We start from the raw sequence: 26,786 nt of genomic DNA on the forward strand, positions 1-26,786 counted from the left end.
TATTATTATACTGCTTTTAAAATCACATGTTTTTGTGTTGGGGGCGAGCCCCTGACCCTCCAGGATCGGTAATCTGCCACAAAAGCTTACAGGACCCCACACAGTCCCACTCCCAGCATGAGTTACTACAGTGAAGCTGACAGGGTACGGGGCAGGGTCAGCAGAGAGCAGAGGCTTTGCTGACCCTGTGTGGGAACCAGACACACTTCCAGGGGGCCCCTCCCACAGAATCGCCCAGGATGCACGCAGTTCCGCCGTGTGGGAAGTTGTTTTAACAATGTAATGATAATTAATGTGATAATTTACCATATTAACATTGGTGTCTCATAGGATAATCCAGAAAATGCAAATACTAGTTATTAATGCTGTCACAGATGGTAAAACTGAAACGCCAATCTCTCTTTGCAGATAGGAAGGCTGTCATATCACAAGGAATGTTAAAATGTGTTGGTTCTTCAATTTTTCTCAAAAGCAAATGGGGAATTGGCTACCGGCTGAGGTATCGATCCTTCTTTTCTTTAAATTATTTTTATTTGTTTATTAAATTATTGGCTGCAGGGTCTCCCCTGCTGTGCGGGCTTCCTCCATTTTCGGCGAGCAGAGGCTGCTCTTCACCTCGGTGTGCAGGCTTCTCATCGCCGTGGCCTCTTTTGTGCAGAGCGCAGGCTCTAGGGCGCTCAGGCTTCAGTCGTGCGGCTCCCAGCCTCAGAGCACAGGCGCAGTGGTTGTGACCCACACAGCTTAGTTGCTCCCGGGCATGTGGGATCTTCTTGGATTAGGTATCAAACCTGTGTCTCCTGCTTTGGCAGTTGGATTCTTTACCACTGAGCCATCAGGGAAGCCCTATGGCACAGACTTTTGCTAAAAGCATTCAGAATTTACTTTGGGCTGTTCAGAGTCATCATAAGAAATCATGTTTTTGGGTTTTCTCCAGCATGTACATAGACAGATACTGTGCCACAGAATCTCTTTCTTCTCTGGTTAAACAACATATACCTGCGGCCACTTTGTTGCAACAGAATGAGCAGCAGCTTGTGTACAGCTTGCCTTTCAAGGACATGGACAAATTTTCAGGTATTCCCTACTTCTGGTTTCATGATTGCTAAACTAAGATCCCGCCTTGGGAACCGGTTCTCTTAATTTACTTGGTTTTTTACTTGGTTTATTTTTCTGTGTAATATTTACATGCTCCCAGGTACCCAGAGTTAATATTCTGTTTCTGCTTTATTTTACTTTTGGAAACCAGAAATGCTATAAGCCAGCGTTTCTTTTTTTTTCATAAATGTCATGCAAGAAATTCCTAACTAGTATGTTAACTTACGTAAATAATTGCTTGTGTTATCAGGAAAGAAACTGCTCCCTTTGTTTGTAGGTCCCCTGGGAATAAGAATATAAATATACACACACATATACATACACACATGCACACAAATATGTACACACATACATACACACATGCACTCACACGCATACAGATGTGACACACACGTACACCCATGCAAATGTGTATACACACCAATGTGTACACATACACACAACACACACACATACATGGTTGTGTACGCCTTCAGTTGCCTTTTCAGTTTCATGATTTCATAACGAATTACCTTATTATACAGTAAACTCTTGCATTATCTTATTTGTAGCCTTAATTTTCTGCATTCTGATGAGGAACTCAAGCTCAGTCTCCTTTATCTGTTGAGGGATCTCTTAATAACCATAAGGATATTACTGCTGAAGATAAGTTATACAGAAATCCCATCGCATTCCAATAGTTAGATAGAAATTGTCTATGTTAGTTGAATTAGTTTGAAGAAAAGGAATCACTAATTAACTGAAGTGTACATGTCAACGTAGTGTACTCTGCCTATCATTCTGTCTGTAAAACATTCCTTAGTTTTAATTTATGTCATGGTTCACATCTAACAGGTACGTGTCCCTAAGCAGCATTCTGTGGGGTCCTCAGCAATTTCTAGAAATGTTGAAGGGGTTCTGAGACCAGAAAGTTTGGGAACCGTGGTGGCAGCACAGTAAATTCAGTCGTTCTCTACTTTTAAAGGACATTTTAGAATCATTCGTGACAGTATGCTTAGCTATACAAAGTTCTTTCATTTGTTTCCTTTTAGGCTTATTTTCTGCTCTAGACAGTCATTCAAACTTAGGTGTTATTTCTTATGGTGTCTCCATGACGACTTTGGAAGATGTATTCTTAAAGCTAGAAGTTGAAGCGGAAATTGACCAAGCAGGTAAAAACAAATCTAACAGAACATTTTAGGCTGTGAACCAGACAGGTAGTGATCCAGACAGTGATTGTGTAAGCATGCTGAATGTCTACTTGGGGAAAGAAAGGGTAGGAGTAAGCAGGTAAATAAGTAGCTCCGATGTTTACGGATAGTGGTAGGCGCTGTGAAGGAAAGTGGGGCGGTCTGGGGAAGCAGGTAACTTAGGTTGTATCTCGGGAACATGAGGAGACGATACTTAGAGTGAGATCCAGAGGCAGGAAAGGTAAGGTTGTATTGCAGAGTCTCCCAGGTAGAGGGAAGTGCTGCCGTAGCAGTGTTGACTGAGGAATGGGTTGGATGTTTTTGGTGACAGAGAAAGGCTACCAGAGCGCCAGGGAGAGCATGGCGTGAGGAGCTTGGAGGTGCAGGCAAGGGAGGGGCATGTGCAGCCCCCGAAGCTCTGCAGGAGCGCTCCGTTTGCCTCTGTGCTGTGTGATGTGCAGCTCACAGAGAGTTCCAGAGCAAAGGGGCAACGTGAGCTGATATGCTTCTTCAACGAGCGTGTTCCAGCTGTTGGATGACAGATGGATTGTGAAGGAAGTCTGGAAGCAGGAAGAGCGGTCAGGAAGCTGTTACCGCTGATCCTTGTTTGAACTTGGATGGCTGTGAAAACTGGGAAACACGAACAGATTTGGGTCGTGTTAGAGGCACTGGTGGTGACCTACTGCTGGGCTCCTGTCGGGGGTTGGGGAAGGGCGGAGTCAAGAAGGTATCTAAACTTTCAGCCTGAGAATTGGAAATGGAATCGCCCGTTTCCTGACCAAAGGGGAGCAGCCAGTTCCTGGAAAGAAGGATTCCAGGCGTGATTTCGCTTGTGTTGTTTGAGACGCTTGGTAGACATCCCTGTGGAGATGCCCATGGGCTGTGACACACATGCTTAGAGCCAGGAGAGGCTGCTAGGGCCAGAGACACGCGCTCTGCGGTCCCTTGTGTATAGACGGCCCCAGGGGTCGGGTGCGGCCCCTTCCACGGAGTAGAGGGGCCGCCCGAGCGTGGGCAGTGAAGCGCAGGAAGCGCTGGCGGGAAGGTACCATTATTGCGCTTTCTTTCTTCACAAGAGAGGCGGGAACCAGGACCACGTGGTGTTTAAGGAAAGAAGGCGGTTGCTTCTTCCTGATCGCTGTGAGAATTGGGTGATAACAGAAAGGGTGGTTTTGGTAACGCAGAAGATGGAGAAACTTGGAAGTGCGGAAGCTGGTCGTGAGCTTGACGTACCCTCAGTGGCGCGGCTGAGATGAGTGCGTCTCAGGGTGAGGCTGAGTGGAGGGTTGACCGCAGCAGGGTGGGTGTGGGGTGGTCCTCTCGGTCGTGGAGGAAAGTCACTTTACGATGAGAACGTGGTGTCAGACTGTAATCTTCCTGTGTGTTTTTTAATGGAGGGAAGTTGCGGTACAGCGTTGCCTGTCTCCGCTGCACATGAGGTAGATCACTGAGTGCGCGTGTGCCCCTCCGCGCCTCCCCGGCCCAGCCTCTCGGTCGGCGCAGAGCCCCGAGCCGAGCCTCCCGTGCTGTGCGGCTTCTTCCACTAGCTGCCTGTTTACGCGTGGTAGCTGTGCACGTCCACACTGCTTTCCCATTCGTCCCTCTCGCTCCTTCCCCCACTGTGTCTCTAAGTCCCTCCTTTATATAGTGATTAGAGAAGGAAAGCTCACAGGAAGTCTCGAGATCGCAGACAGCTGGAGACGTGCGGCATTCGTCAGTTCGATGGAGTTGAGCAGAGACAAGGTGTGGGAGCAGGGGCGACAGAGGGAGTCTGCGTCAGGATGCCGTGCGCTGTCGGTGAGCAGGTGTGATCCTGGGGCTGACAGAGCACGCCACGCGGAAGGCGCTCGTGTGTGTGGTGCTCAACAGCCTGAGGGACACGAGGAGGTTTCTAGAAAATGTCTGTGTCGTGGGAATGGAGATAAGAGGCTTGTGCTCTGTTCAGGTGTTGCTGGCTTTTTCTACAGCACCTTTAAGTCCTTCTTCATGCTGAAGCCAGTCTTCATCTCCTTTTATTATTTTTCACATCTTTTAATTTTGAATCACTCTTTTTTATCCCCATCAAGACGTTTCACCTGGTTTCAGTCTCTTGGCATCAACCATATAACGTGTCTCTTACTTATATATATTCTGGTTTCTTTTACTTAATATAATGCTTGTAAGATCAAGCTGTTACAGTTATACAGTAGTTTGTTCACTTTCGTAGCTTCACACTGTTCTGTTACAGGTGAACTTCATGGCTTTTTATGTTCTCACCTGTTGATGGACATGTGGGTTCCGTCCCACGTGTGGCTGCTGGGTAGGGCACTGGCTACAGATGTTCTTGTCCCTGTTTCCGTGAGCCTCTGCACCTAATTCTGTTGGGCTCCTACCAGAGAGAGCACGTCCTGGTCATGAGCTGTGCCCACGTTCAGTTTCGATCATGTAGCCAAAGTCCGTGACAGCCCCTCTGGCCCGTGTCGCTCCCCGCCAGGCATGTTTTGAAATTTACATGCTTCAGGAAGGTTTCCATCTTCTGAAGGGCGATAACATAACTTTCCATCCTTCTGTTTCGGCACATAGATTACAGCGTGTTTTCTCAGCAGCCGCAAGAGGAAGAGTTGGATTCAAAGTCCTTCGACGAGATGGAACAGAGCTTGCTTATTCTCTCCGAAAGTAAGGCTGCTCTGGTGAGCGCCAAGGGCCTCTGGACGCAGCAGGTGTTTACCATCGCCAGGTTTCACTTCCTCAACTTGAGACGCGAAAGCAAGTCCCTGAGATCTGTGTAAGCACAGGCACTCTCCTGCCCGAGGAGCTGGGGTTTTTTCAATTTAAGATTTTTCTTTCTTTTTCTTTTTTTATTTTTTAATTGAAGGAAAATTGCTTTGCAGTGTTGTATTGGTTTCTGCTGTACCACAGCCCGAATCAGCCCTAAGTATACATAAGTCCCCTCCCTCCAAGCCACTTTGTATCAGCCGTAACAGGAACACACTGAGTCACTTCTGTGAGGTGGGAGAGCCTTCCGCCTGTTGCACAGAGCAAAGTGAGTCAGAAACGCGAGTAATGCTAGTAACACATATCTGTGGAATCCTGAAACATGGCACAGATGAGCCTGCTCACAGGGGAGGAGCAGAGGCCCAGACGAGCCTGCACAGGGGAGGAGCAGAGGCCCAGATGCAGATGACGGGCCTGTAGACGCAGGTTGGGGGGGGCGGCAAGGAGAGAGAGTGGCCCCGACATCACGTACTCTCGTGGGAAGCAAAGAGCTGGTGAGAAGCTTCTTTTTCAAATGAGTACCTTTTAACTGTCATGGAAAGGAAGATTATTTTGTATATTTACATGTTAATATGCCTTCAACTGTATTTTTTTTTCCTTTCAGGTTGCTCTTACTTTTAATATTTTTCACAGTTCAGATTTTCATGTTTTTGGTACATCACTCTTTGAAAAATGCTGTGGTTCCCATCAGACTTGTTCCAGACTTATACTTCCTCAAACCCGGAGATCAACCTGATAAATACAGAACCAGTCTGCTCCTTCAGAACTCCACTGGTGAGAGTGTGTGAAGGTTTGTGAGTGTGTGCTTGTCCGCCTGGGGTGAGGGGTAGACATAGGTCAGAGATTTGGATTTTAGAAATATACCTAAGATAAAGGCATGGTCTGTCTGCACAAACCTACGTTAAATAAAACCCCTCATTGATGCTGAGTAATAGATTAAGGAAATTTTGGTTTAAGTGTTCAGTTCAGTCGCTTAGGCATGTCCGACTCTTTGCGACCCCATGGACTGCAGCACGCCAGGCCTCCCTGTCTATCACCAACTCCTGGAGCCTACTCAAACTCATGTCCATTGAGTCGGTGATGCCATTCAGCCATCTCATCCTCTGTCGTCCCCTTCTCCTCCCACCCTCAATCTTTCCCAGCATCAGGGTCTTTTCAAAAGAGTCAGCTCTTCACATCAGGTGGCCAAAGTATTGGACATTCAGCTTCAGCATCAGTCCTTCCAGTGAACACCCAGGACTGATCTAACACTTTTTAAAATATCTTGATTTATGTTGTTGATAGTCATAAAATTTCCTTTTTTAATAGTGGCATTATTCTCAGAGCAGCGTAATTCATCTCAAAAGTTTATAATGAGCAAAACAAACTTCAGAACTTGAAAACTCTTTAGAGTTACAGCATATAATATTTAATGTAGTTACATATCTACAAAGAAGTGTTTAAACAGTTTTTAAGGACTATCTGAAAAATTAGAATAAAGGACAGTTGTCATGGAAATCTCTATAATCAAATACATTAAATTTGCAGTGGATATTTTTGGATTTGTTATTATTTTTATCACATAAGTATCCAATATGAAAGAAAATTTAAAGCCGATGGCTTTGAGCAAAGCTCAGAATAAAATTTTAAAAACCCAATAACAAGACTTTGATTTTCAAAACGTTAAGACCTAATTCAGAATTTGACGTGAATTAGATGTTTCTACAACATCTCCTATCTGTGTGGATGGTTTATAGTCCCAAGGTCCTTGAGGAGGAAGTTAAAGTGAGCTAACAATACAAATTTTCAGTAAAGCACAAGCAGCTTCTTTGCTTGTCTTTTGCTGAAACACATTGGAGAGTTGCATTTCTTGTACTGCTTGTTTGCTCACAAATTCTCTGTAGTTTAACACTTCCCAGCACTTCACCTGTATTCTCATATCTTTCCTTTTTGATTCACTGTCAGCCAAAAACTTTTGCCCTGCATTGTAATCACAGTTTGGGATGATTACAGACGACTGTTAAAATCATCGCTCCTAAATTCTAACTATCAGTTTATGGTGTAACCTCTCTTCTTTTGGAGGAAGAAGATATATAGTGATAGAAAACACACTTGAATGGAAAGCGTTGTGTTTTTCATTTCTTTCATTAGAATTCTTGTTCTGGTTTTAATATCCACTCCACGTTGCTGAAATGCAGGACCGCATGGAGCCCTACACTGTGACGCTGTGACCGTTTTTTGGTATTTGAGGAATTGTATGTCATCTCAAGTATTTCTGCCTGGATTTCACTCTCACTGATCTCCAAAAATTCTAGTGGTTTCCAGGTTTTGTCCCATTTGATATTTTTAAGTGTATCTAGAATTACTTACACTATCAGTCTGTCTCTCTCTCCACATATCTGTCCATCCACCCAGCCATCTACCTATCGGTCTTTATCTATCTCACATCTCCCAGGCCTTGCTGTTGGTCCTAAAGGTTCATTTCCTCTAGGAATCACGGCCTCTGACTCTGTGTCTTGGCGGGTACCCTACCCTCCTGGCGAGGTTTTCTGTATCATGGGTGATGCAGTGCTGTCTCGAGAAGACAGAACCGCTCTAGCATTTGGAGATCGGAGGTGGTTAACACTGGATTACCGTAGAGACCATATCGCAGGAAGTGCCCATCTCTCTGACACTAAAATGCATGTTAACACACTCGATTACAGTAGAGACCGTATCACTGGAAGGGCCCTTCTCTCTGACTCTGAATCACGTGTTGTTAATGCACTGAATCAGTAGAGACCGTATCACTGGAAGCGTCTGTCTCTCTGACACTGAAACACTTATTGTTAACACACTGGATCAGGAGTAGAGACCGTGTCACAGGAAGCGCCCGTCTCTCTGAACCTGAAACGCGTGTTGTTAACACACTGGATTTGGAGTAGAGACCGTATCACAGGAAGGGCCCTTCTCTCTGACTCTGAATCATGCTGTTAACGCACTGAATCAGTAGAGACCATGTCACGGAAGCGCCCGTCTCTGACACTAAAACACTTGTATCTGAGTCTGAGCCACCGGCTGTACCACTCAGTCACCCATAGAGTTTTCCTCTGTTTGATTTTGGTTCCTCTCAAATTCACACTCGTTCTTGCTTGAATCCTGGCCTTTCCGGTGATGGACAGAGAACTCTTCCCACTCCCCAGGTGTTATGGTACAGGCTAGGCTTCGGGCGGGACACAGCATCTCCCTTGGGCTCCACGCGTCCTGAAGGCTGTAGATGGAGACCTGCATCTGAGTGTCACTGTTTGAAGGCAGTTGACGTCCATACAGTTTGTTCAGAACACACAGCAGCCCTCCAGGTGGGATGTTACCTAACCCCGCCCCTGGCTTCGGCATCTCTGAGCCTGGTAGGTTACCTCGTTACATAAAATTGCCAGGTGGACTTTTGTTCTCACAAAAGTCTGGTTGGAGCAGTCTTCAGCCGGATTTCTTGTGTGATGGGCCACTTTGAGCGTGAGTCACAGCAGCAGCAGCAGCAGCTGAGCGTGGCACAGTTGCTGCGTGTCAGCCTCTGCTCTGAGGTCTGTGTGCATTGATGTGGGTGTGGATTCAGCAGACAGGCTGCAGAGCGAGTGTTCTTACTCACGTCTCACCTAACAGGAAAAAGGTCTTCAGAAAGGAGCGCTTTGCCACATTATTAAAAGCCCATGTCTGTTTTTCATTTAAGCTAATGGTTTATCATTTGCTTCTTTTCTGATACCAGACTCGGATATCAGTGACCTTCTTAGCTTTTTCGCAAATCAGAACATAATGGTGACGATGTTTAATGACACTGACTACATGTCCGCCGCTCCCCACAGCGCAGCTCTGAACGTGGTGCGGTCAGAAAGGGTGAGAGCATCGCATGGGATTGAAGTCTTTCCTCTAAAATTAATCGTTTGCTGATTAACCTTATGAGTTGGAAATTAAAATTTACTTTGGGAAATAGCTTGCTGTGTTTACTTGTAATATATTTTATGCCATGATGGAAAACCAATATATAAAGCTATGAGGAATACAATTATATTTATCATTTTTTTTTTTGCTTAAAATATCAGAATATCTAGATTCCAAACTAGATTATTTTTATCTATCATTAAGTATTATTTCTATGATATGTTGCATCAGTTTTAAATATAGTTAGTGAGAATTAACTTCAGTTCAGTCGCTCAGTTGTGTCCGACTCTTGCGACCCCATGAATTGCAGCATGCCAGGCCTCCCTGTCCATCACCAACTCCCGGAGTTCACTCAAACTCACGTCCATCGAGTCGGTGATGCCATCCAGCCATCTCATCCTCTGTTGTCCCCTTCTCCTCCTGCCCCCAGCCCCTCCCAGCATCAGTCTTTTCCAGTGAGTCAACTCTTTGCATGGGTGGCCAAAGTACTGGAGTTTCAGCTTCAGCATCATTCCTTCCAAAGAACACCCAGGGCTGATCTCTAGAATTGACTGGTTGGATCTCCTTGCAGTCCAAGGGACTCTCAAGAGTCTTCTCCAACACCACAGTTCAAAAGCATCAATTCTTCAGCACTCAGCTTTCTTCACAGTCCAACTCTCACATCCATACATGACTACTGGAAAAACCACAGCCTTGCCTAGATGGACCTTTATTGGCAAAGTAATGTCTCTGCTTTTGAATATGCTATCTAGGTTGGTCATAACTTTCCTTCCAAGGAGTAAGGTCTTTTAATTTCATGGCTGCAGTCACCATCTGTAGTGATTTTGGAGCCCAGAAAAATAAAGTCTGACACTGTTTCCACTGTTTCCCCATCTATTTCCCATGAAGTGATGGGACCAGATGCCATGATCTTAGTTTTCTGAATGTTGAGCTTTAAGCCAACCTTTTCACTCTCCTATTTCACTTTAATCAAGAGGCTCTTTAGTTCCTCTTCACTTTCTGCCATAAGGGTGGTGTCATCTGCATATCTGAGGTTATTGATATTTCTCCCAGCAATCTTGATTCCAGCTTGTGCTTCTTCCAGCCCAGCGTTTCTCATGATGTACTCTGCATAGAAGTTAAATAAGCAGGGTGACAGTATACAGCCTTGATGTACTCCTTTTCCTATTTGGAACCAGTCTGGTGTTCCATGTCCAGTTTGAACTGTTGCTTCCTGACCTGCATATAAGTTTATCAAGAGGCAGGTCAGGTGGTCTGGTATTCCCATCTCTTTCAGAATTTCCCACAGTTTATTGTGATCCACACAGTCAAAGGTTTTGGCATAGTCAATAAAACAGAAATAGATGTTTTTCTGGAACTCTCTTGCTTTTTCAATGACCCAGCAGATGTTGGCAATGTGATCTCTCGTTCCTCTGCCTTTTCTAAAACCAGCTTGAACATGTGGAAGTTCACGGTTCACAGATTGTTGAAGCCTGGCTTGGAGAATTTTGAGCATTACTTTACTAGTGTGTGAGATGAGTGCAATTGTGTGGCAGTTTGAGCATTCTTTGGCACTGCCTTTCTTTGGGATTGGAATGAAAACTGACCTTTGCCAGTCCTGTGGCCACTGCTGAGTTTTCCAAATGTGCTGGCATATTGAGTGCAGCACTTTCACAGCATCATCTTTTAGGATTTGAAATAGCTCAACTGGAATTCCATCACCTCCACTAGCTTTGTTTGTAGTGATGCTTTCTAAGGCCCACTTGACTTCACATTCCAGGATGTCTGGCTCTAGGTGAGTGATCATAACATCGTGATTATCTGGGTCGTGAAGATCTTTTTTGTATAGTTCTTCTGTGTATGCCACCTCTTCTTAATATCTTATGCTTCTGTTCGGTTCATACCATTTCTGTCCTTTATCGAGCCCATCTTTGCATGAAATGTTTCCTTGGTATCTCTAATTTTCTTGAAGAGATCTCTAGTCTTTCCCATTCTGTTGTTTTCCTCTGTTTCTTGGCATTGATTGCTGAGGAAGGCTTTCTTATCTCTTCTTGCTATTCTTTGGAACTCTGCATTCAGATGCTTATATCTTTCGTTTTCTCCTTTGCTTTTCGCTTCTCTTCTTTTCTCAGCTATTTGTAAAGCCTCCTCAGACAGCCATTTTGCTCTTTTGCATTTCTTTTCCATGGGGATGGTCTTGATCCCTGTCTCCTGTACAGTGTCACGAACCTCCATCCATAGTTTATCAGGCACTCTATCTATCAGATCTAGTCCCTTAAGTCTATTTCTCACTTCCACTGTATAATCATAAGGGATTTGATTTAGGTCATACCTGAATGGTCTAGTGGTTATCCCTCCTTTCTTCAATTTAAGTCTGAATTTGGCAATAAGGAGTTCATGATCTGAGCCATAGTCAGCTCCTGGTCTTGTTTTTGCTGACTGTATACAGCTTCTCCATCTTTGGCTGCAAAGAATATAGTCAATCTGATTTCAGTGTTGACCATCTGGTGATGTCCATGTGTAGAGTCTTCTTTAACTTAGTTGGTGAGAAAAGCAATCATATTCATATGCTGCGTACACAGCAATCATATATCCATTTACATATATGCTATGTATAATAACTCTCTTTTTTTGAATCGTAGGACTATGTTTTTACTGCTGTTTTCAACAGCTCTATGGTTTACTCTTTACCCGTGTTGATGAATATCATTAGTAACTACTATCTTTACCATTCAAACGTCACTGAAAGCATCCAGGTCTGGAATACCCCATTCTTTCAGGTGAGCAAACGTGTAAGAGTGTGTGTGTGTGTGTGTGTGTGTGTGTGTGTGTGTGTGTGTGTGAAATAACCAGTGATAATAACAAATGAAACCTATAGACGTTCATCTTGTGATGTCTACTCTTCTTAAAACCTGAGTTGGGGGTGGTTCACATCCCGGGTCTGGGGTCTGCTGCAGGACCGGCTTTGCTGAGCGTGGTTCTGAGCAGTTTGTTTGGGGCACCAGCTGGTTACCAGGTTGTCTGAAGCATCTGCCGTCTGTGCCTGGACCCATGGGCCTGAGGGAGCCACAATCCACCCTGCTGGGAATATGAAGCTCCTGGCTCCACCGGTGACTGAGCTTGGGCGTGACTTTCCTAGTGGAAAAGAGGAGTCTCCAAGATGCCTGCTGGCTTATAGTCCAGGCATCAGTGAAGACTTTGTGAGAGTCACATTCATTGCTAGAACCACTCGGGCACAGGTTAACTGCACTTCACGTGCAGTATTATTTTTAAATAAATGGTGAATGTTAATTAATATGCTATATTATCCTGTATACATCTATAAGAACACAGAAGTACAATAATTTTCCCAGGATCACACAGCTATTTAATCAGCACCAAGTTGGTGATGAAAGTGAAAGAGCAGAGTGAAAACTTGGCTTAAAGCTCAACATTCAGAAAATTAAGATCATGGCATCCGGTCCCATCACTTCATGGGAAATAGATGGGGAAACAGTAGAAACAGTGGCTGACTTTATTTTGGGGGGCTCCCAAGTCACTGCAGATGGTGACTGCAGCCATGAAATTAAAAGACGCTTATTCCTTGGAAGGAAAGTTATGACCAACCTAGACAGCATATTAAAAAGCAGAGACATTACTTTACCAACAAAGATCCATCTAGTCAAGGCTATGGTTCTTCCAGTGGTCATGTATGGATGTGAGAGTTGGAGTATAAAGAAAGCAAGCGCTGAAGAATTGATGCTTTTGAACTGTGGTGTTGGAGAAGACTCTTGAGAGTCCCTTGGACTGCAAGGAGATCCAACCAGCCCACCCTAAAGGAGATCAGTCCTGGGTGTTCATTGGAAGGACTGCTGCTGAACCTGAAAGTCCAGTACTTTGGCCACCTCATGCGAAGAGCTGACTGATTTGAAAAGATCCTGATGCTGGGAAAGATTGAGGGCAGGAGGAGAAGGGAAAACACAGGATGAGATGGTTGGATGGCATCACCGACTCGATGGACATGAGTTTGGGTAAACTCTGGGAGTTGGTGATGGACAGGGAGGCCTGGTGTGCTGCGGTTCATGGGGTCGCAAAGAGTCGGACCCAACTGAGCGACTGCACTGAAGTTGGCACTGTAGCCACTGCATGGTAACTACTCTGCACCTGTCTCTTCACAGAGACCTTGTCCAGGGCTGGTACCCTGATGTGTTTCTTCAGTTCTGATGGGCTCTTGGAAAGTATTTAGTAACTTGATATAAAGTGGTCCTCCATTCTGTTTCTCACTCTGAGGTTGTCTTTCAGGAAATCACAGACATCGTTTTCAAAATCGAGCTGTACTTCCAAGCAGCTTTACTTGGGGTTATTGTTACCGCAATGCCTCCTTACTTCGCCATGGAAAATGCAGAGAATCACAAGGTAATGACTCAGTTAAAAATCACAGGTGCAATTGACTGCTAAGAATTCTCAGACCAAAAAAAAAAAAAAAAAAGAATTCTCAGACAAGAAACTGAGCTTTTCTGTGTGAGTGCAAGACTTATGTGCAGCTGTTATTTTGAGAGTAAGTAAATGGAGCATAAATACGTTTATCACAGTGAGAGTAACAACTGTCACTTACTGTTTGCGTGCTTGTCGTGCACTTTAAAAGTGTTCCGGGGTGCGGATCTGCACTGTTTCAGCTCTGACTGTTATGAATTAAGCTGCTCTGGACGTTTGCTGCAGGTTCCTGGGTGGACGTGTTTTCTTTTCTCTGGCGTGAACGCCTGTGAGCACACTTGCGTGTCACATGGTGATTGCACGTTTAGTTCTATAAGACATCGTTGATCTGTTTTTCAGGGTGGATAAAAGCCTCTTACACTCCCACCAGCAGCGTATGAGGGACATGAATTTTCAAAAAATGATTGTATTTGACGTGCTTTATGTTTTTATATGTATATTGGAATTAATATTTTTGTCCTTGTGTTCATTGAACACTAATATTGTCCACTTATAAAATCATTTCTTCTTCTTAACTAATATTTATAGACCAGAAAATCATTTCTTCTTCTTAACGAATGTTTATATCCCTCTTTCGTCCTCTGTGGCCAGCTCTTTCCTATCAGACATTGAATTACTAGGAGTAGATTTTTTTTATTATGAGTAGATGTTTTTATAGATGACAAAAATCACCTGAACAGGGTTGTTAGGTATTTGCATTTATGGAAGATCTTAAAATTTCAAAATTATGTAGTGAGAATGTTAGGAAAACAATGATTGTTTACACTGTCAGCTGTTCACACAGGTGAAAATGGTGTTCCCTCGTGGTAATAATCACAGTTGACACTCATGTTCTACACACGAACGCGTAAGAGGTTTCAGATGCGTCCAAGTACAAGTTTCACACTTAAGCTGAAAGCTGTGTGTAAGTCTGATGATACTTGGCCATTTATTAGTGTTTTCATGAAAGGTCAATGTTTAAAAGTAAGCATTGTGTTTCCTAAACATGCTTTTTCTGTTTCACAGAATTTCAGAAGTCTCATTTCGGCAGCTTGCTGTTTGCGCCACTGTGACTCCCACGGCCCTTTTATTTTATTTTAGCTTCGTTTCTTAGCGGCACTGCTGCGTTCTGATGCTGAAAAATGCTGCTGAGACTGTTATGCCTCAGAAACAATGAACCAGATTAAAGGCTAAATGGAATTTATATTTAGCTGTCAGAGGGCTTTTATTACCTACTGATGCAATGTGACCCTTCTTGTTGATGTAAAATTAGGAGTTCTGCAATCATTTGCTAGAGATTTTTGTTTGTAGTATGTTTCAAATTATAATCAATTTTTCCTTTTTTTTTTTTAGATCAAAGCTTATACTCAGCTTAAGCTCTCAGGTCTCCTGCCTTCTGCATATTGGCTCGGACAGGCTATTGTTGACATCCCCTTATTTTTTGTGGTCCTTACTTTGATGATAGCCAGTTTGTTTGCATTTCATTATGGATTATATTTTTATGCTGTCAAGTTCCTTTCTGTGGTAAGTTAACATCAGTTGTGCTCATGCTATCTATAAATAAAATGTTATCTTGAAAAGCTAAATGTTTATAGATGTGACAGTTGTCTGATTAAGTAATTATGATGTTCCAGAAAACAGAACCAGTGTCTGTTTAATTATTGTATATGGTACCTATAACGAGTGCAGGTCGTATTGCCCTAAGTGGCTCTAAGAACAACTCTTTCACCATCATACAATACTTCCTCGGAGCTGAGGTGGCCCTTCATGTAGAGGGCCTGCTGGTGCGTCGTCAGGAACATGTAAACAGGTTTTCTCTAAATATCTCCTTTGTCTCTGTGCCTGAGAATAATTTCACGAAGAGGAAGCTCTTTTATTCCATAGTTTAAAATATGGCTTAAAATACTAAGGAGGAGAATGACTTGGATTCATATTTGTATGTCAGTGAGTGACTGATACTAGGTAATTTCCTGTGAATTATGTTAGGAAAAAGGGAAGACAGAGGTTGGTCAGTTAGATTTGCTGAAAATAAACATGCAGCTTTAACCAGGGAGCATACTGACCTTGCATGTTAATTTCTACCTTATAAATTAATAAATGTTTTTCTTACAAATTTATAAAATGCATTAAGTGCTGTACATTAAAGTAGAAGCTAATAGTTTATTTGAGATTAATTGTAACTCATTATGCTTGTGTTTTTTTTGGTAATAAAATGATGAAATAGTATTTTACTTGGCATAAAAAAGAACTACAAATAGTATTTCGTTTTAAATGACTTACTCAAGGTTGTGTGAACAGTTGAAAACATGAGGTTTATTGATTGAGGAGAAATGTGGATGGGTGGATGATAACACCTTAGGTTACCACAATTTCAGTTTTTGGAGCGATTTGTAGAGCAGTAAAACTTGAAAAATAATTATTCCTTGATATTTTAATGTGACTGGTATTTTACATCATATGTATGGTTAGCTGCTCACTTTTAAATAAAAATACAAATTTCTGTTTCCAGGTTTTTTGCCTTATCGGTTATGTTCCATCCGTTGTTCTGTTTACCTACATTACGTCTTTCACCTTTAAAAAAATTGCAAATACCAAAGAATTTTGGTCATTTATCTATTCTGTGGTAAGTCACATTTTATACTATTTTGTCTCAGCTTTCCATAGCACACAATTTGAGAGTCACAAGCTCTTTTCCTTTTTGTGGTTACACTCATAAAGGTTGCTGTGTCTTTTCTAAGCACAGAACTTAGATAGCTGGCTGGCAATGTCTGTCTGTGTATCTGCTTGTTTTCAGCCCCATCCATTCCAAGACAGGATGGTATTTTGTTGCATTCCGCACCTAGCATGCCCAGGGTCACCCGATGTGAAGAGCCGACTCATTAGAAAAGACGCTGATGCTGGGAAAGATTGAAGGCAAAAGGAGAAGGGGATGACAGAGGATGAGATGGTTAGATAGCATCACCGACTCAATGGCCATGAATCTGAGCAAACTCCGGGAGATAGTGGAGGAACTGCAGTCCATGGGGCTTGCAGAGAGTCAACAGTATAGACTTACACAGACAGACTCAGCAATTGAACAACAGCAACCAAATGCCAAGGTGCCAGCCACAAACAGCTGGTATCAGCTAACTGGTGCTTCCTGGCTAAGCATCTACTATGGTTCCTTGTTTTATTTGAGCAGTAAAGGCTCAGTTAATGGTGAGGCACACAGGAAGTTTGTATGAAATTTCTAAACACCTGTTCACCTGTTCTCTCGTCATTCTCTCTAGACAGCATTGGCGTGCATTGCAGTCACTGAAATAACTTACTTCATGGGAAACACAGCTACAATTATTCTTCATTATATCTTTTGCATTACTGTTCCAATCTATCCGCTTCTTGGTTGCCTGATTGGTTTCATAAAGGTAGGTCTCTTAGATGTTTGAATATTTTTAGAAAAGCATAAATAAATACTGCCTAAATCTTTGGGATCTTAATTCTTGTACTGAAATAATAATAAAAAAATAAGTTAGCTGCTACTACTTGATTAAAGTGTTATTAATGCAGCAGTTTAAAATGACTGAAATCTTTTCAGGCATATATTTAAGCTGTCAGTTCTCAAAGGAGAAGGATTGTATTCATTATGACATCTTTTATGCCCCAAAACAGTGTACCTAAATTAGAATGATGATCTGACTGCAGTCAGTATTTGTCTGGGGGGAGTTTTTCAAAAATTAAACATTGTATTAAAAGGATGAGAGAGAATTTTTCTTGAGGAAAAATATATAAAAATTTTATTAAGTCTAGTTAATTGAATACAATTGCTATGTGATTAGAAAAAAATTAAGTGATGAGTTCTTAGTTTAGGATGATTGCTGATTAATTCTGCCCATGTATCTACTTTCCTCCCCTCCCCTTTTTTAGCTTCAGTTTATAGGTTTAATTTATACCTGCCCTGACAGGCATATTTTGGGGTGGGGAAGATTTTAATCTAACTACAAAACATGGCCATTAATATGAATAGCTAGCTAGTTTATGGAGGAGACATGTTTGCTATTAAATACATTTTTAAAAAATTTTAATCCAACTATTTCTACACATTGCAGCAAAGAAAATGGTCTCCTCTACTCACAATGCTTCTAACACCAAACATGTGGGCTTTTCCCTCACGTGCTGCCGTTCTGACCCTGAGCAGAGTTAGTGCAGACTCGGGGGGTCGAGGGGTCAATCCTGCAGGCTGCCCCCCACCTCAGACTCCGGACGCAGGTTGTGGGTGCCCCCGTCACCCACCTTCTGTCTGACTTGGACCCCCTTCTTGGAGGTTCGGTGATTTGCCCCAGCGGCTCCCAGAACTCAGGGGAGCCCTGGATTCCCGTCCCAGAGTGTCACAGTGGACCTGCAGTAGACCCCAGGGACCGAGGGCCGCAGGCAGGGCTCTTGCCCCTTGCCGTCGGCGGTGAGCCGCCCCCCGCCTGGGGTGCTCCCTGAGCCCCGGGTCAGAAACCGGCGGCTCCGTCCCTTGGCGAGGAGGCGGTGATGAGTCTCCAGGCCCTCCTCCCCTCCGGGGCCGTGGCCCGGACCGGCAGTGCCAGCTCCCGGGTCTGGCTGGCTCCTCTGGCAGTCAGCCTGCGTCCCCAGAGGTCCCATCAGGAGCAGAGACTCCGCGAGTAGGAAGGGGCTGGTTCTCCTCACCTGTCACTTGGGAAACCCCAAGGGCTTTAGAAGTTTTGTGCCAGGGACTGTGGACAGACACCAGATCGCATTGCATCACAGTGTTACAGCTGCATACAAATTTCCAAACATTCTTGTCTCAGATTACTTGGAAGAATCTTCAGAGAAATGAGGACACCTACGACCCGTGGGATAGCCTTCTGGTGGCTGTTATATCGGTAAGAAGTCACTTGACCATAGTTTGGTCAAGAGGTCCTAACCCTCTGTTCAGCTGTTATCCCGCTGCATAGAAACAAGGCATGTGGGGAGTCAGGCGTGTGAGTTCTGCTGCCTAATGTGTGCTTTGCATGTTGCACACACCCACTTTAATACACTGGGCTTTTTGACATGCCACTAATTCTATTTAACAATAAATCTGGCTTCCATAGAAGCAAAAAACAGCTTTTTTAGAAAAATTCTATAATTTACGAAGCTGACAGACAATGAACTTTCCAGTAGAAAACTACACAGAAATCGTTACTAAAGGTCTGCCTTGGTTTGCTTTCACGTTCATCTCTGCCTCACTGTATGACATGCAAAAAAAAGATGATGAATGTTCTCAGTGATGGTAAGGAACCTGATGTATTGATAGTGGTTTTTGGTTTTGTTGGTACAGGCAGGAGAAAAAATAACCAACAATTGTCCAGTCATGAGCTGTTTTTCTTTCAGCCGTACCTGCACTGTGTGCTGTGGGTTTTTCTCCTGCAGTACTACGAGAAAAAATATGGTGGCAGATCATTAAGGAAGGATCCCTTTTTCAGGTCAGTTTTTAATTTTCTTTCTTTTTTTTTTTTTTTTTAGTATATTGACAGAGCTGTTCAACCACACTGTCATCTAATTCCCTGATAGCTCAGTTGGTAAAAAATCCACCTGCAATGCAGGAGACCCTGCTTCAATTCCTGGGTTGGGAAGATCCACTGGAGAAGGGATAGGCTACTCATTCCAATTTTCTTGGCCTTCCCTTGTGGCTCAGCTAGTAAAGAATCTGCCTGCAATGTGAGAGAGACCTGGGTTTGATCCCTGGGTTGGAAAGATCCCCTGGAGAAGGGAAAGGCTACCCACTCCAGTATTCTGGCCTGGAGAATTCCATGGACTGTATAGTCCATGGGGTCACAAAGAGTCAGACACAACTGAGTGACTTTCACTTCACTTTCTCATTTCCATCACCCCCACCCAAAAAGAAACCTCGTACAGGTTAGGAGTCACTTCCTTTCCCCCCCTCAGCTTCCCCTCAGCCCTCTATAAGCACTAATCTGCTTCCTGTCTGTACATCTGCCAATTTCACAGTCACATAAGTGGAGTTACACAAGACGTGACCTTTTCTTGTCTGGCTTCTTGTACTTAGCATAATGTCCTGAAAGCTCACCCATGCTGAAGCTGGTGGCAGGACCTCACTACCTGTTTGTTTGTTTTTGCCAAGTGATGCTACCTTGTAGAGGCTTCCCAGGAGGCTCAGCGGTATAGAATGCAGGAGAAACGAGATGCAGGTTTGATCCCTGGGTCGGGAAGATCCACTGGAGGAGGAGATGGCAATCCACTCCAGTTTCCTTACCTGGTTAACAGAGCTCTCTCTAACATCAGAGCTCATGTCGATGTGTTGGGTTTTTTTTTCCTGGTCTTTTCTGTGCTTAGTGCTTGAATTTCTTAGTATTACCTGAAAATCTGTTATACTTTTAGGACTCTTTCGACAAAGTCCAAACACAGAAAGTTTTCAGAACCACCCAACAATGAGGATGAAGATGAAGATGTCAAAGCTGAAAGGCTGAAGGTCAAAGAGCTGATGAGCTGTCAGTGTTGCGAGGAGGTGAGTTAGTCTTTAGTGCTGGGTTGTCTGCAGTGGTCAGCAATGGTCAGCTCCTCGCACACAGGAATTAACCTGGAAAAACAGTCCTCTTTCATATGAATCAATCTGGAAAAAGTCCTGTCTTTGAAAAACTACTTTTGTCCACTTACTTTGGAGGAAGCCATTACTTCAGCCATAAATGGGATATTTATTTGTATAGTACCCCTCATTAGGAAATACAGTTCTTATGACATGGACATGAGGTGTATACTGCCTTTCATTTAGTGATAGATATTTGATTTATAACTCTCTTTTAAAATCCTATTTTCCTTATTAGAAACCAGCCATTATGGTCAATAATCTGCATAAAGAATATGAAGACAAGAAAGATTTTCTTCCTACAAGAAAAGTAAAGAAAGTGGCAAATAAATATGTCTCCTTCTGTGTGAAAAAAGGCTGGTATTTAATTATTTTTTTCTTAAATAACTGTCGCAGAAGAGTAATTCTCATTTTTCAGTTTGATTTGCATTTGATGACTTTTCTTCTCATTCCCTCAGGAGAGATCTTGGGACTGTTGGGTCCAAATGGCGCAGGCAAAAGCACGATTATTAATATCCTGGTTGGTGACATTGAGCCAACTTCAGGCCAGGTATGGTCTAGGGTGTGGCCTATATTGAATATAGTTTGTGTTTTTTCCCAGTAGTCATGTATGGCTGTGAGAGTTGGGACTATAAAAAACGCTGAGCATGGAAGAATTGATGCTTTCGAATTGGTGCTGGAAAAGACTATTGAGAGTCCCTTGAACAGCAAGGAGATCCAACCAGTCCATCCTAAAGGAAATCAGTCCTGAATATTCATTGGAACTACTGGTGCTGAAGCTGAAGCTCCAGTACTTTGGCCACTTGATCAGAAGAGCCAACTCATTGGAAAAGACCCTGATGTCGGGAAAGGTTGAGGGCAAGAGGAGAAGGGGATGACAGAGGATGAGGTAGTTAGATAGCATCACCAACTCAATGGACGTGAATCTGAGCAAACTCTGGGAGATGGTAAAGGACAGAGGAGCCTGGCGTGCTGCAGTCCATGGAGTCGAAAAGAAACAGGCATGACTTAGTGACAGACTAACAATATGACAGTGACAAATGGGATTTCAGTGCTCACATTTTATGGTTTTGGTGTTGATTTTTTAGGAGAGCTTGATCAAATTATGCTCTCTTTGTGAGAATACTGTGCATAGTGAACTTTCCGTGCGGACATGCAGAGCACGTGTGTATACAGTGTTCCTGTTTTGTGGTGACTACAAGCGCAGGTGACTCGTCCCCTGACTTTAACAGCCACCCCTGTGTTGACCTCAGGAAGTGGAGGAGCGGAGCTGAGCCTGCCCTCAGCCAGCCTTTGGTGACGGGCACACCTCCTGAGCTGTCTGCGTGAACTTTGCACGACTGCCCTGATACCACCTCCCGCTTCCTCCTCGCCAGCGGCTCTGGCTCACTGCTTTCCCAGAAAACACCCAGCACACCTGACTCTGTTGCCTTGGGTGTCGCTTATGTTGGCTATTCCTTATCCCATAGAAAAATAGGTGATCAAGTTCACTTATTTCCTTGGCCCAAACAGCACCTTTCAGGGTTTCCCTGCTGGCTCAGTGGTAAAGAATCCACCTGTCAATGCAGGAGACCCAGGTTTGATCCCTGATCTGGGAAGACCCCACGTGCCGCCGAGCAACTAAGCTCGTGCACCTTCTCTGAGCGTGTGCTCGAGGGCCTGGGAGCCGCGTTACTGAGCCCACGTGCCCTCGAGCTGGTGCCCCACAGCAAGAGAGGCCACCGTGGGAGAAACCTGCTCGCCGCCCCTGGACAAAGGCCGTTGCAGCAACACAGACCCAGCACAGCCGGAAATAAATATATAAGTAAATGAACACACAAAACTAGCCCCTGATCTCGTGGTTAAATCTGCGCCTCCTCCCCCCACACACCAAGCCCTGCATCCCTGGTCCCCGTTTCTGACCAGGTCACTCACCTCCAGCTCAGCAGTGTAGGTCCCATCTTCCTCAGAAAGGAGAGAGAGTCTGACCTGGCGTTATCCTGACTCCGGGAAGGAGTCTGAATCAATCCACCGGCCACTTCCTTTTTGACGTTGGGTGAACCAGAAGCGGTCCTTGCACTTGGTTTGTCTTTCTGCAGGTCTTCCTAGGAGACTACTCTCCACACCCAGCTGAAGACGACGACTCCGTGAGGTGTATGGGCTACTGTCCCCAGATCAACCCCCTGTGGCGAGACATCACCCTGCAGGAGCACCTCCAGATCTATGGAGCTGTGAAAGGGATGAGAGCCAGTGATGTGCAGGAGGTCACAGATCGGTAAGGCCCCGCCTTCAGCACCCCCTGTCACCTGCGGAAGGTCATGACACACAGTTTCAAAATTTCACAACAGGCATTTCCCTGGATCATAGTTTTTCATGGAAAAAGATCATTACTTTTCCATATATTCTTTTACCAACTTATGACAGCTATGAAAATGAAAACACTTACATTTCTGAATACAGAATAAATGTACTTATGAATTGCCATGAAACGTATTTTAATTTAAAGCGAAACTTTTAGTCATGATGTTGATTTATTTGAAGTGAGCTTCCACCAACTTATCTGTTTTAGGAAGAAAAAACAGCCTCAGGGACCACAGTCTGTATTATTAATTGTATCTGTGGGTATTGTGGCATGCTCATTTCATGCCATCTCTTTTGCAGAATAACAAATGCACTTGATCTAAAAGAACACCTGCAGAAAACAGTGAAGAAACTTCCTGCAGGAATCAGGCGCAAGGTGCGTTTGCAGACCGCGCGCATGCAGCCCCGCGCCCGGCACCGTGCCGGCGAGTGTCTTACAGCCCCCCGTGTTTGTCGTCCCCCAGCTGTGTTTCGCCCTGAGCATGCTGGGGAACCCCCCGGTCACGCTGCTGGACGAGCCGTCCACAGGCATGGATCCCAAAGCCAAGCAGCACATGTGGTGAGTGTGAGGCGGGGACGCTGTCACTCGGGTTCCTGTCAGTTACGGGTACATACTCATTCAAAGTCCTGCACGGAAGGAAAAATTGTGATTAAGGGTTTCTAGAGATCCCCTTAAACTTAATCATATTTTCATGAAGTTGTTAACAACACATTGTGTATTCTGGGACCAAAATGAGAGTACTGGTGTCTGAATAGTTTTTACATGGTTTTCTTCTCGTCCAGAGTAACATACGTAAGTGAGCATTTCATAGGCTACTGTCTAGAATGTACGTTATGTGCACTGAAACTCTGCTAAGAGCTGACAGACTGTTTGAGCCTAGGTTTCCAAGTCTGTGAAATGTGAGGTTTGGGTCAGACACATGTTAAGATTTCCCTGTGATTCTGTGGCTGTTTATGTTCTAACATGAAGGTTCTTCAGTTTATATAACTGGTTGGTTAACACACTTTCAACCCATAGGGACACTTGAAATCATGAGCTTTTCTTTCCACTTGACAGGCTTTCAGAAATAAAGTAAATTAGTTAGGATAGAGGAATCATAGCTGGGCAGAGTATAATAAGTATAGCAGTTGATATTTGGTAAATCTGTGACCCCAAGAGCTGGATTTTTAAAAACTTGGGTGTTTTCGTTAACATTCATGTGCCATCTTCCCTTCTGTTCGTTTCATTTGTATTTTGTAGGAGAGCGATTAGAACCGCATTCAAAAACAGGAAGCGGGCCGCTATTCTGACCACTCACTACATGGAGGAGGCGGAGGCCGTCTGCGACCGTGTGGCCATCATGGTGTCCGGGCGGCTGAGGTGGGCGTCGGCCAGTGGGAGGCAGGGTGTGGGCTGTGGCGGCGTCATTTCAGAGACGTCGCATGATCCGTATCAGTTTAAGTGTTGAGACATGCTTCCTTGTTTAATCAGCTTTCCATAGTATTACTTGGAAATGTGTTACTTCTCCCAAATATTGGCCAGCTGTTCTGCCGGTGCAGACTCCCTGTTCTCTCTTACCTTTGCAACTTTTACATAAATTGGCCAAGGACTCCAGCTTAAGAACTTTACTCATCTATTCTTTTCTCTATAATGAACTTTATTTTGGTTGCGCTGGATCTGTTGCTGTGAGCAGGCTTCCTCTAGTTGTGACGAGGAGGCTACTCTCGACGGCGGGTGTGGGCTTCTCCCTGCGGTGGCTTCTCTGGTGGAGGCACACGGGCTGGCTGTGGCCACGGGCTTGGTTGGAACAAGACCAGGGACTGAGCTCATGTCCCCGGCGGTGACTGGCAGACGAAGCACTGGGCCACCACGGAAGTCCTCAATTATCCTGAAGTGAGAAATTACCTTTGAAACTATCGGCTTCTTTCTTATCTATACGTTCTTTTAAAATTTACTACAGGTGTATTGGGACAGTCCAGCATCTGAAGAGTAAATATGGAAAAGGATACTTTTTGGAAATCAAATTAAAGGATTGGATAGAAGACCTGGAAGTAGACCGTCTTCAAAGAGAAGTTCAGTGTATTTTCCCAAACGCAAGCCGTCAGGAAAGGTAACGTTTTTAAAAATGTAGTTGCATTTCTCTGTCGAATAGTAATCATGAAAATCGGTTACTGTGTTAAGGATTGGGGGGGAAAATGCTGTAATTATTGGACTAATGTAGTTTGATGAATGGCTTCACATTTAACTTATTTTTAGTGTTAGATCTTTCAATATGTGATAGTATTTAAAGATTTGACAGCTTTTATTTGGTAGTAAGGAAAGGGTTATTTTATTGTGCGTGGAAATATTTTAAGATTTCAAATGATTTTTATGTAAATTAGTGTCAAATTATGGGAGTTTTATTTTGAAGTTTTAAAGTATTGAATTTTGGATGCGGAACACACAGTTAGTAGTCACTTTTGAATTTTCCTTCATCTTTGCTTTCAGTTTTTCTACTATTCTGGCTTATAAAATTCCTAAGGAAGACGTTCAGTCCCTTTCACAGTCTTTTTCTAAGCTGGAAGAAGGTGAGTAATAATTTGAAAAACACTGTGAGGTGGCTTTCAAATTATGAGGGAATTTTATGAAAAAGTTTAGAAGTTGGGTCTCAGTTTACTGCAGAAACTACACTAAGATGACCTTCTGTTAATTGAATCTAAGCTATAGGAAAATACAGCCTGGGATTTTGTCGATGAGCTGTGTTGTCATGTAAGCCTTTCACCCTCTTGAGAGGACGTCACCCCAGCCTTTACGTTGCGTCTAAGAAAGTTGAGTTTAATTAGCCCCCACTAGTTCAGTCCAGAAGCCAGAGCATTGGATTTCCTGAGTCCTCACTTTGTATTAGGCCATGGAAGGAGCCATGGGAGCAAGACCCAGGGGCAGCAGGAGAAAGGAGAGGAGAGTTCATGGTGCAGAAGGGTGGGCCTTCCGGAACTGACCTGCAGAGACGTTTGTGGGATGTCAGCATTTTAAAAATAAATGTTCGGTGGGATGCAGACACCTCACCAGCAGAGAGAGGCATCTTCTGGACGGGCATGTGTTCAGGTCCAGGTCACTTTATAAAAAAGCATCTGAAAAACATGAAGCAGCCTATGTCTCCTGGTGCTTGCTTTATGATTAAAGGGGACATTAGAAGTAATGCGGGAGAATTAAGGGAGTGAATAGAAAACCAGAACTTTGATATTGGATTAGATTGCAGAAGGATCTAAAATACATGTAAAGAAGTATATGGACACAGGACTGATATCCAGAATCTAGTTGCAGAAGTCCAGGACAGACTGTGCTGGAATTGTGGGGGTGGGAGATAGAGAGCAGGGATCAACAGAAGCATGAACCAAAAGGAGTAACGCGGCAGAAGCGGAGGAGGGGGCGAGGAGCTGCTGGGAGAAGGGGCAGCAGGACGCGGCCGTGAGTCCGTGCCCAGGGCTGTGGGGCGGCCCGTGAGCCCGCGCCCAGGGCTGTGGGGCGGCCGCAGGCGGGGGAGGGGAGGCAGGTAGGGGGTGACGTCACTGACAGCCTGAAGCTGAGTGGGCCAATCAGAGAGATGAAAAAAGCACAAGTGGTTAGCCACTCAGTAGGTATTGCCATTTGATTATTCAAAAATATTATTAAGTGAAATACTACTTTTTGTGTTTTCACAGCTAAACATACATTCGCTATTGAAGAGTACAGCTTTTCTCAAGCAACGTTGGAACAGGTACCCCAAAGTTAACTGTTAAAAGTTCTGTAGAAGAAAGAGTGCAATATCTAAGTGTTTAGGTTTGTTATGGAGAGGGAAGGAGATTGTGAGCCAGAGACCGGTTACTGTGGAGTGTTCCTCAACTGTGTGAATTTTAAACTTGAGGTTCTCCATCTGTTTGTTTCGAATAGCTCTTTTTTTTTTAGTTTCAAGAAAATGAGTCATGATGGATGGCATTCATATTGGCACATCTGAAATTACATTGCCTAAATATTTATAAATTATCCTTTACCACAGTGCTACTTTATCAGTCAAAAAAAAAATGATGTATTAATCCTCTAAAATGACATTCATCAGTATATAGGATTAGTGGGGATCATTCTGTTTAAATAATATTAAGTGTATCTCTTGATACTTGAGTGGTTCGTGTATTTAGGTACATCCTCATGCCACTGCTGATGTAGTTAAAATGTTCCTAGGATAATTGCAGTGCAGAATACTGTACTCATTTATTTCCACGTAGGTTTTTGTGGAACTCACGAAAGAGCAAGAGGAGGAAGACAACAGCTGTGGCACCTTCAACAGCACACTCTGGTGGGAAAGGACGCAGGAGGACAGAGTCGTGTTTTGAATTAATGCTGCTCGCCCCACTTCCCACATTTCTTTCTTTTACGATTTAGTTTTGGTTTAACAGTTTATTGCTTGAGCAATAGTCGAAGAGCCGAGAGAGCACTTGGGGTTTCCCTCACTCCCTTGATGCCATCAGCTGTGTGTTTTGCTTTTCTTCAAATAAACTTGCGTGCAGCCATGCGAGCCTGCGCGTTGGCATCTGCA

At 43.9% G+C, this 26,786-nt stretch overlaps 1 protein-coding gene across 3 annotated transcripts in view; it reads left to right on the plus strand.

Moving 5' to 3' along the window:
• ABCA5 (ATP binding cassette subfamily A member 5) overlaps positions 1–26,786 on the plus strand; it is a 63,085-nt gene extending 36,299 nt beyond the window's left edge. For 2 of the 3 annotated variants that reach the window (XM_070774178.1, XM_070774179.1), the window contains 24 exons: positions 409–499; positions 935–1,074; positions 2,127–2,246; positions 4,827–5,028; positions 5,623–5,792; positions 8,740–8,867; positions 11,534–11,671; positions 13,173–13,286; positions 14,697–14,867; positions 15,853–15,966; positions 16,613–16,747; positions 18,137–18,211; positions 18,702–18,793; positions 19,710–19,836; positions 20,153–20,270; positions 20,373–20,464; positions 21,993–22,168; positions 22,555–22,630; positions 22,719–22,813; positions 23,495–23,614; positions 24,195–24,344; positions 24,722–24,801; positions 25,915–25,970; positions 26,476–26,786. In XM_070774178.1, coding sequence (XP_070630279.1) covers positions 409–499; positions 935–1,074; positions 2,127–2,246; positions 4,827–5,028; positions 5,623–5,792; positions 8,740–8,867; positions 11,534–11,671; positions 13,173–13,286; positions 14,697–14,867; positions 15,853–15,966; positions 16,613–16,747; positions 18,137–18,211; positions 18,702–18,793; positions 19,710–19,836; positions 20,153–20,270; positions 20,373–20,464; positions 21,993–22,168; positions 22,555–22,630; positions 22,719–22,813; positions 23,495–23,614; positions 24,195–24,344; positions 24,722–24,801; positions 25,915–25,970; positions 26,476–26,583 — 2,888 coding nt within the window. In that variant the 3' untranslated portion in view covers positions 26,584–26,786. The remainder of the gene's footprint in view (positions 1–408; positions 500–934; positions 1,075–2,126; positions 2,247–4,826; positions 5,029–5,622; positions 5,793–8,739; positions 8,868–11,533; positions 11,672–13,172; positions 13,287–14,696; positions 14,868–15,852; positions 15,967–16,612; positions 16,748–18,136; positions 18,212–18,701; positions 18,794–19,709; positions 19,837–20,152; positions 20,271–20,372; positions 20,465–21,992; positions 22,169–22,554; positions 22,631–22,718; positions 22,814–23,494; positions 23,615–24,194; positions 24,345–24,721; positions 24,802–25,914; positions 25,971–26,475) is intronic. The other variant, XM_070774180.1, reaches the window with a different exon arrangement.

Source organism: Bos indicus, chromosome 19, assembly GCF_029378745.1.
Source record: "Bos indicus isolate NIAB-ARS_2022 breed Sahiwal x Tharparkar chromosome 19, NIAB-ARS_B.indTharparkar_mat_pri_1.0, whole genome shotgun sequence".
Lineage (NCBI taxonomy): Eukaryota > Metazoa > Chordata > Mammalia > Artiodactyla > Bovidae > Bos > Bos indicus.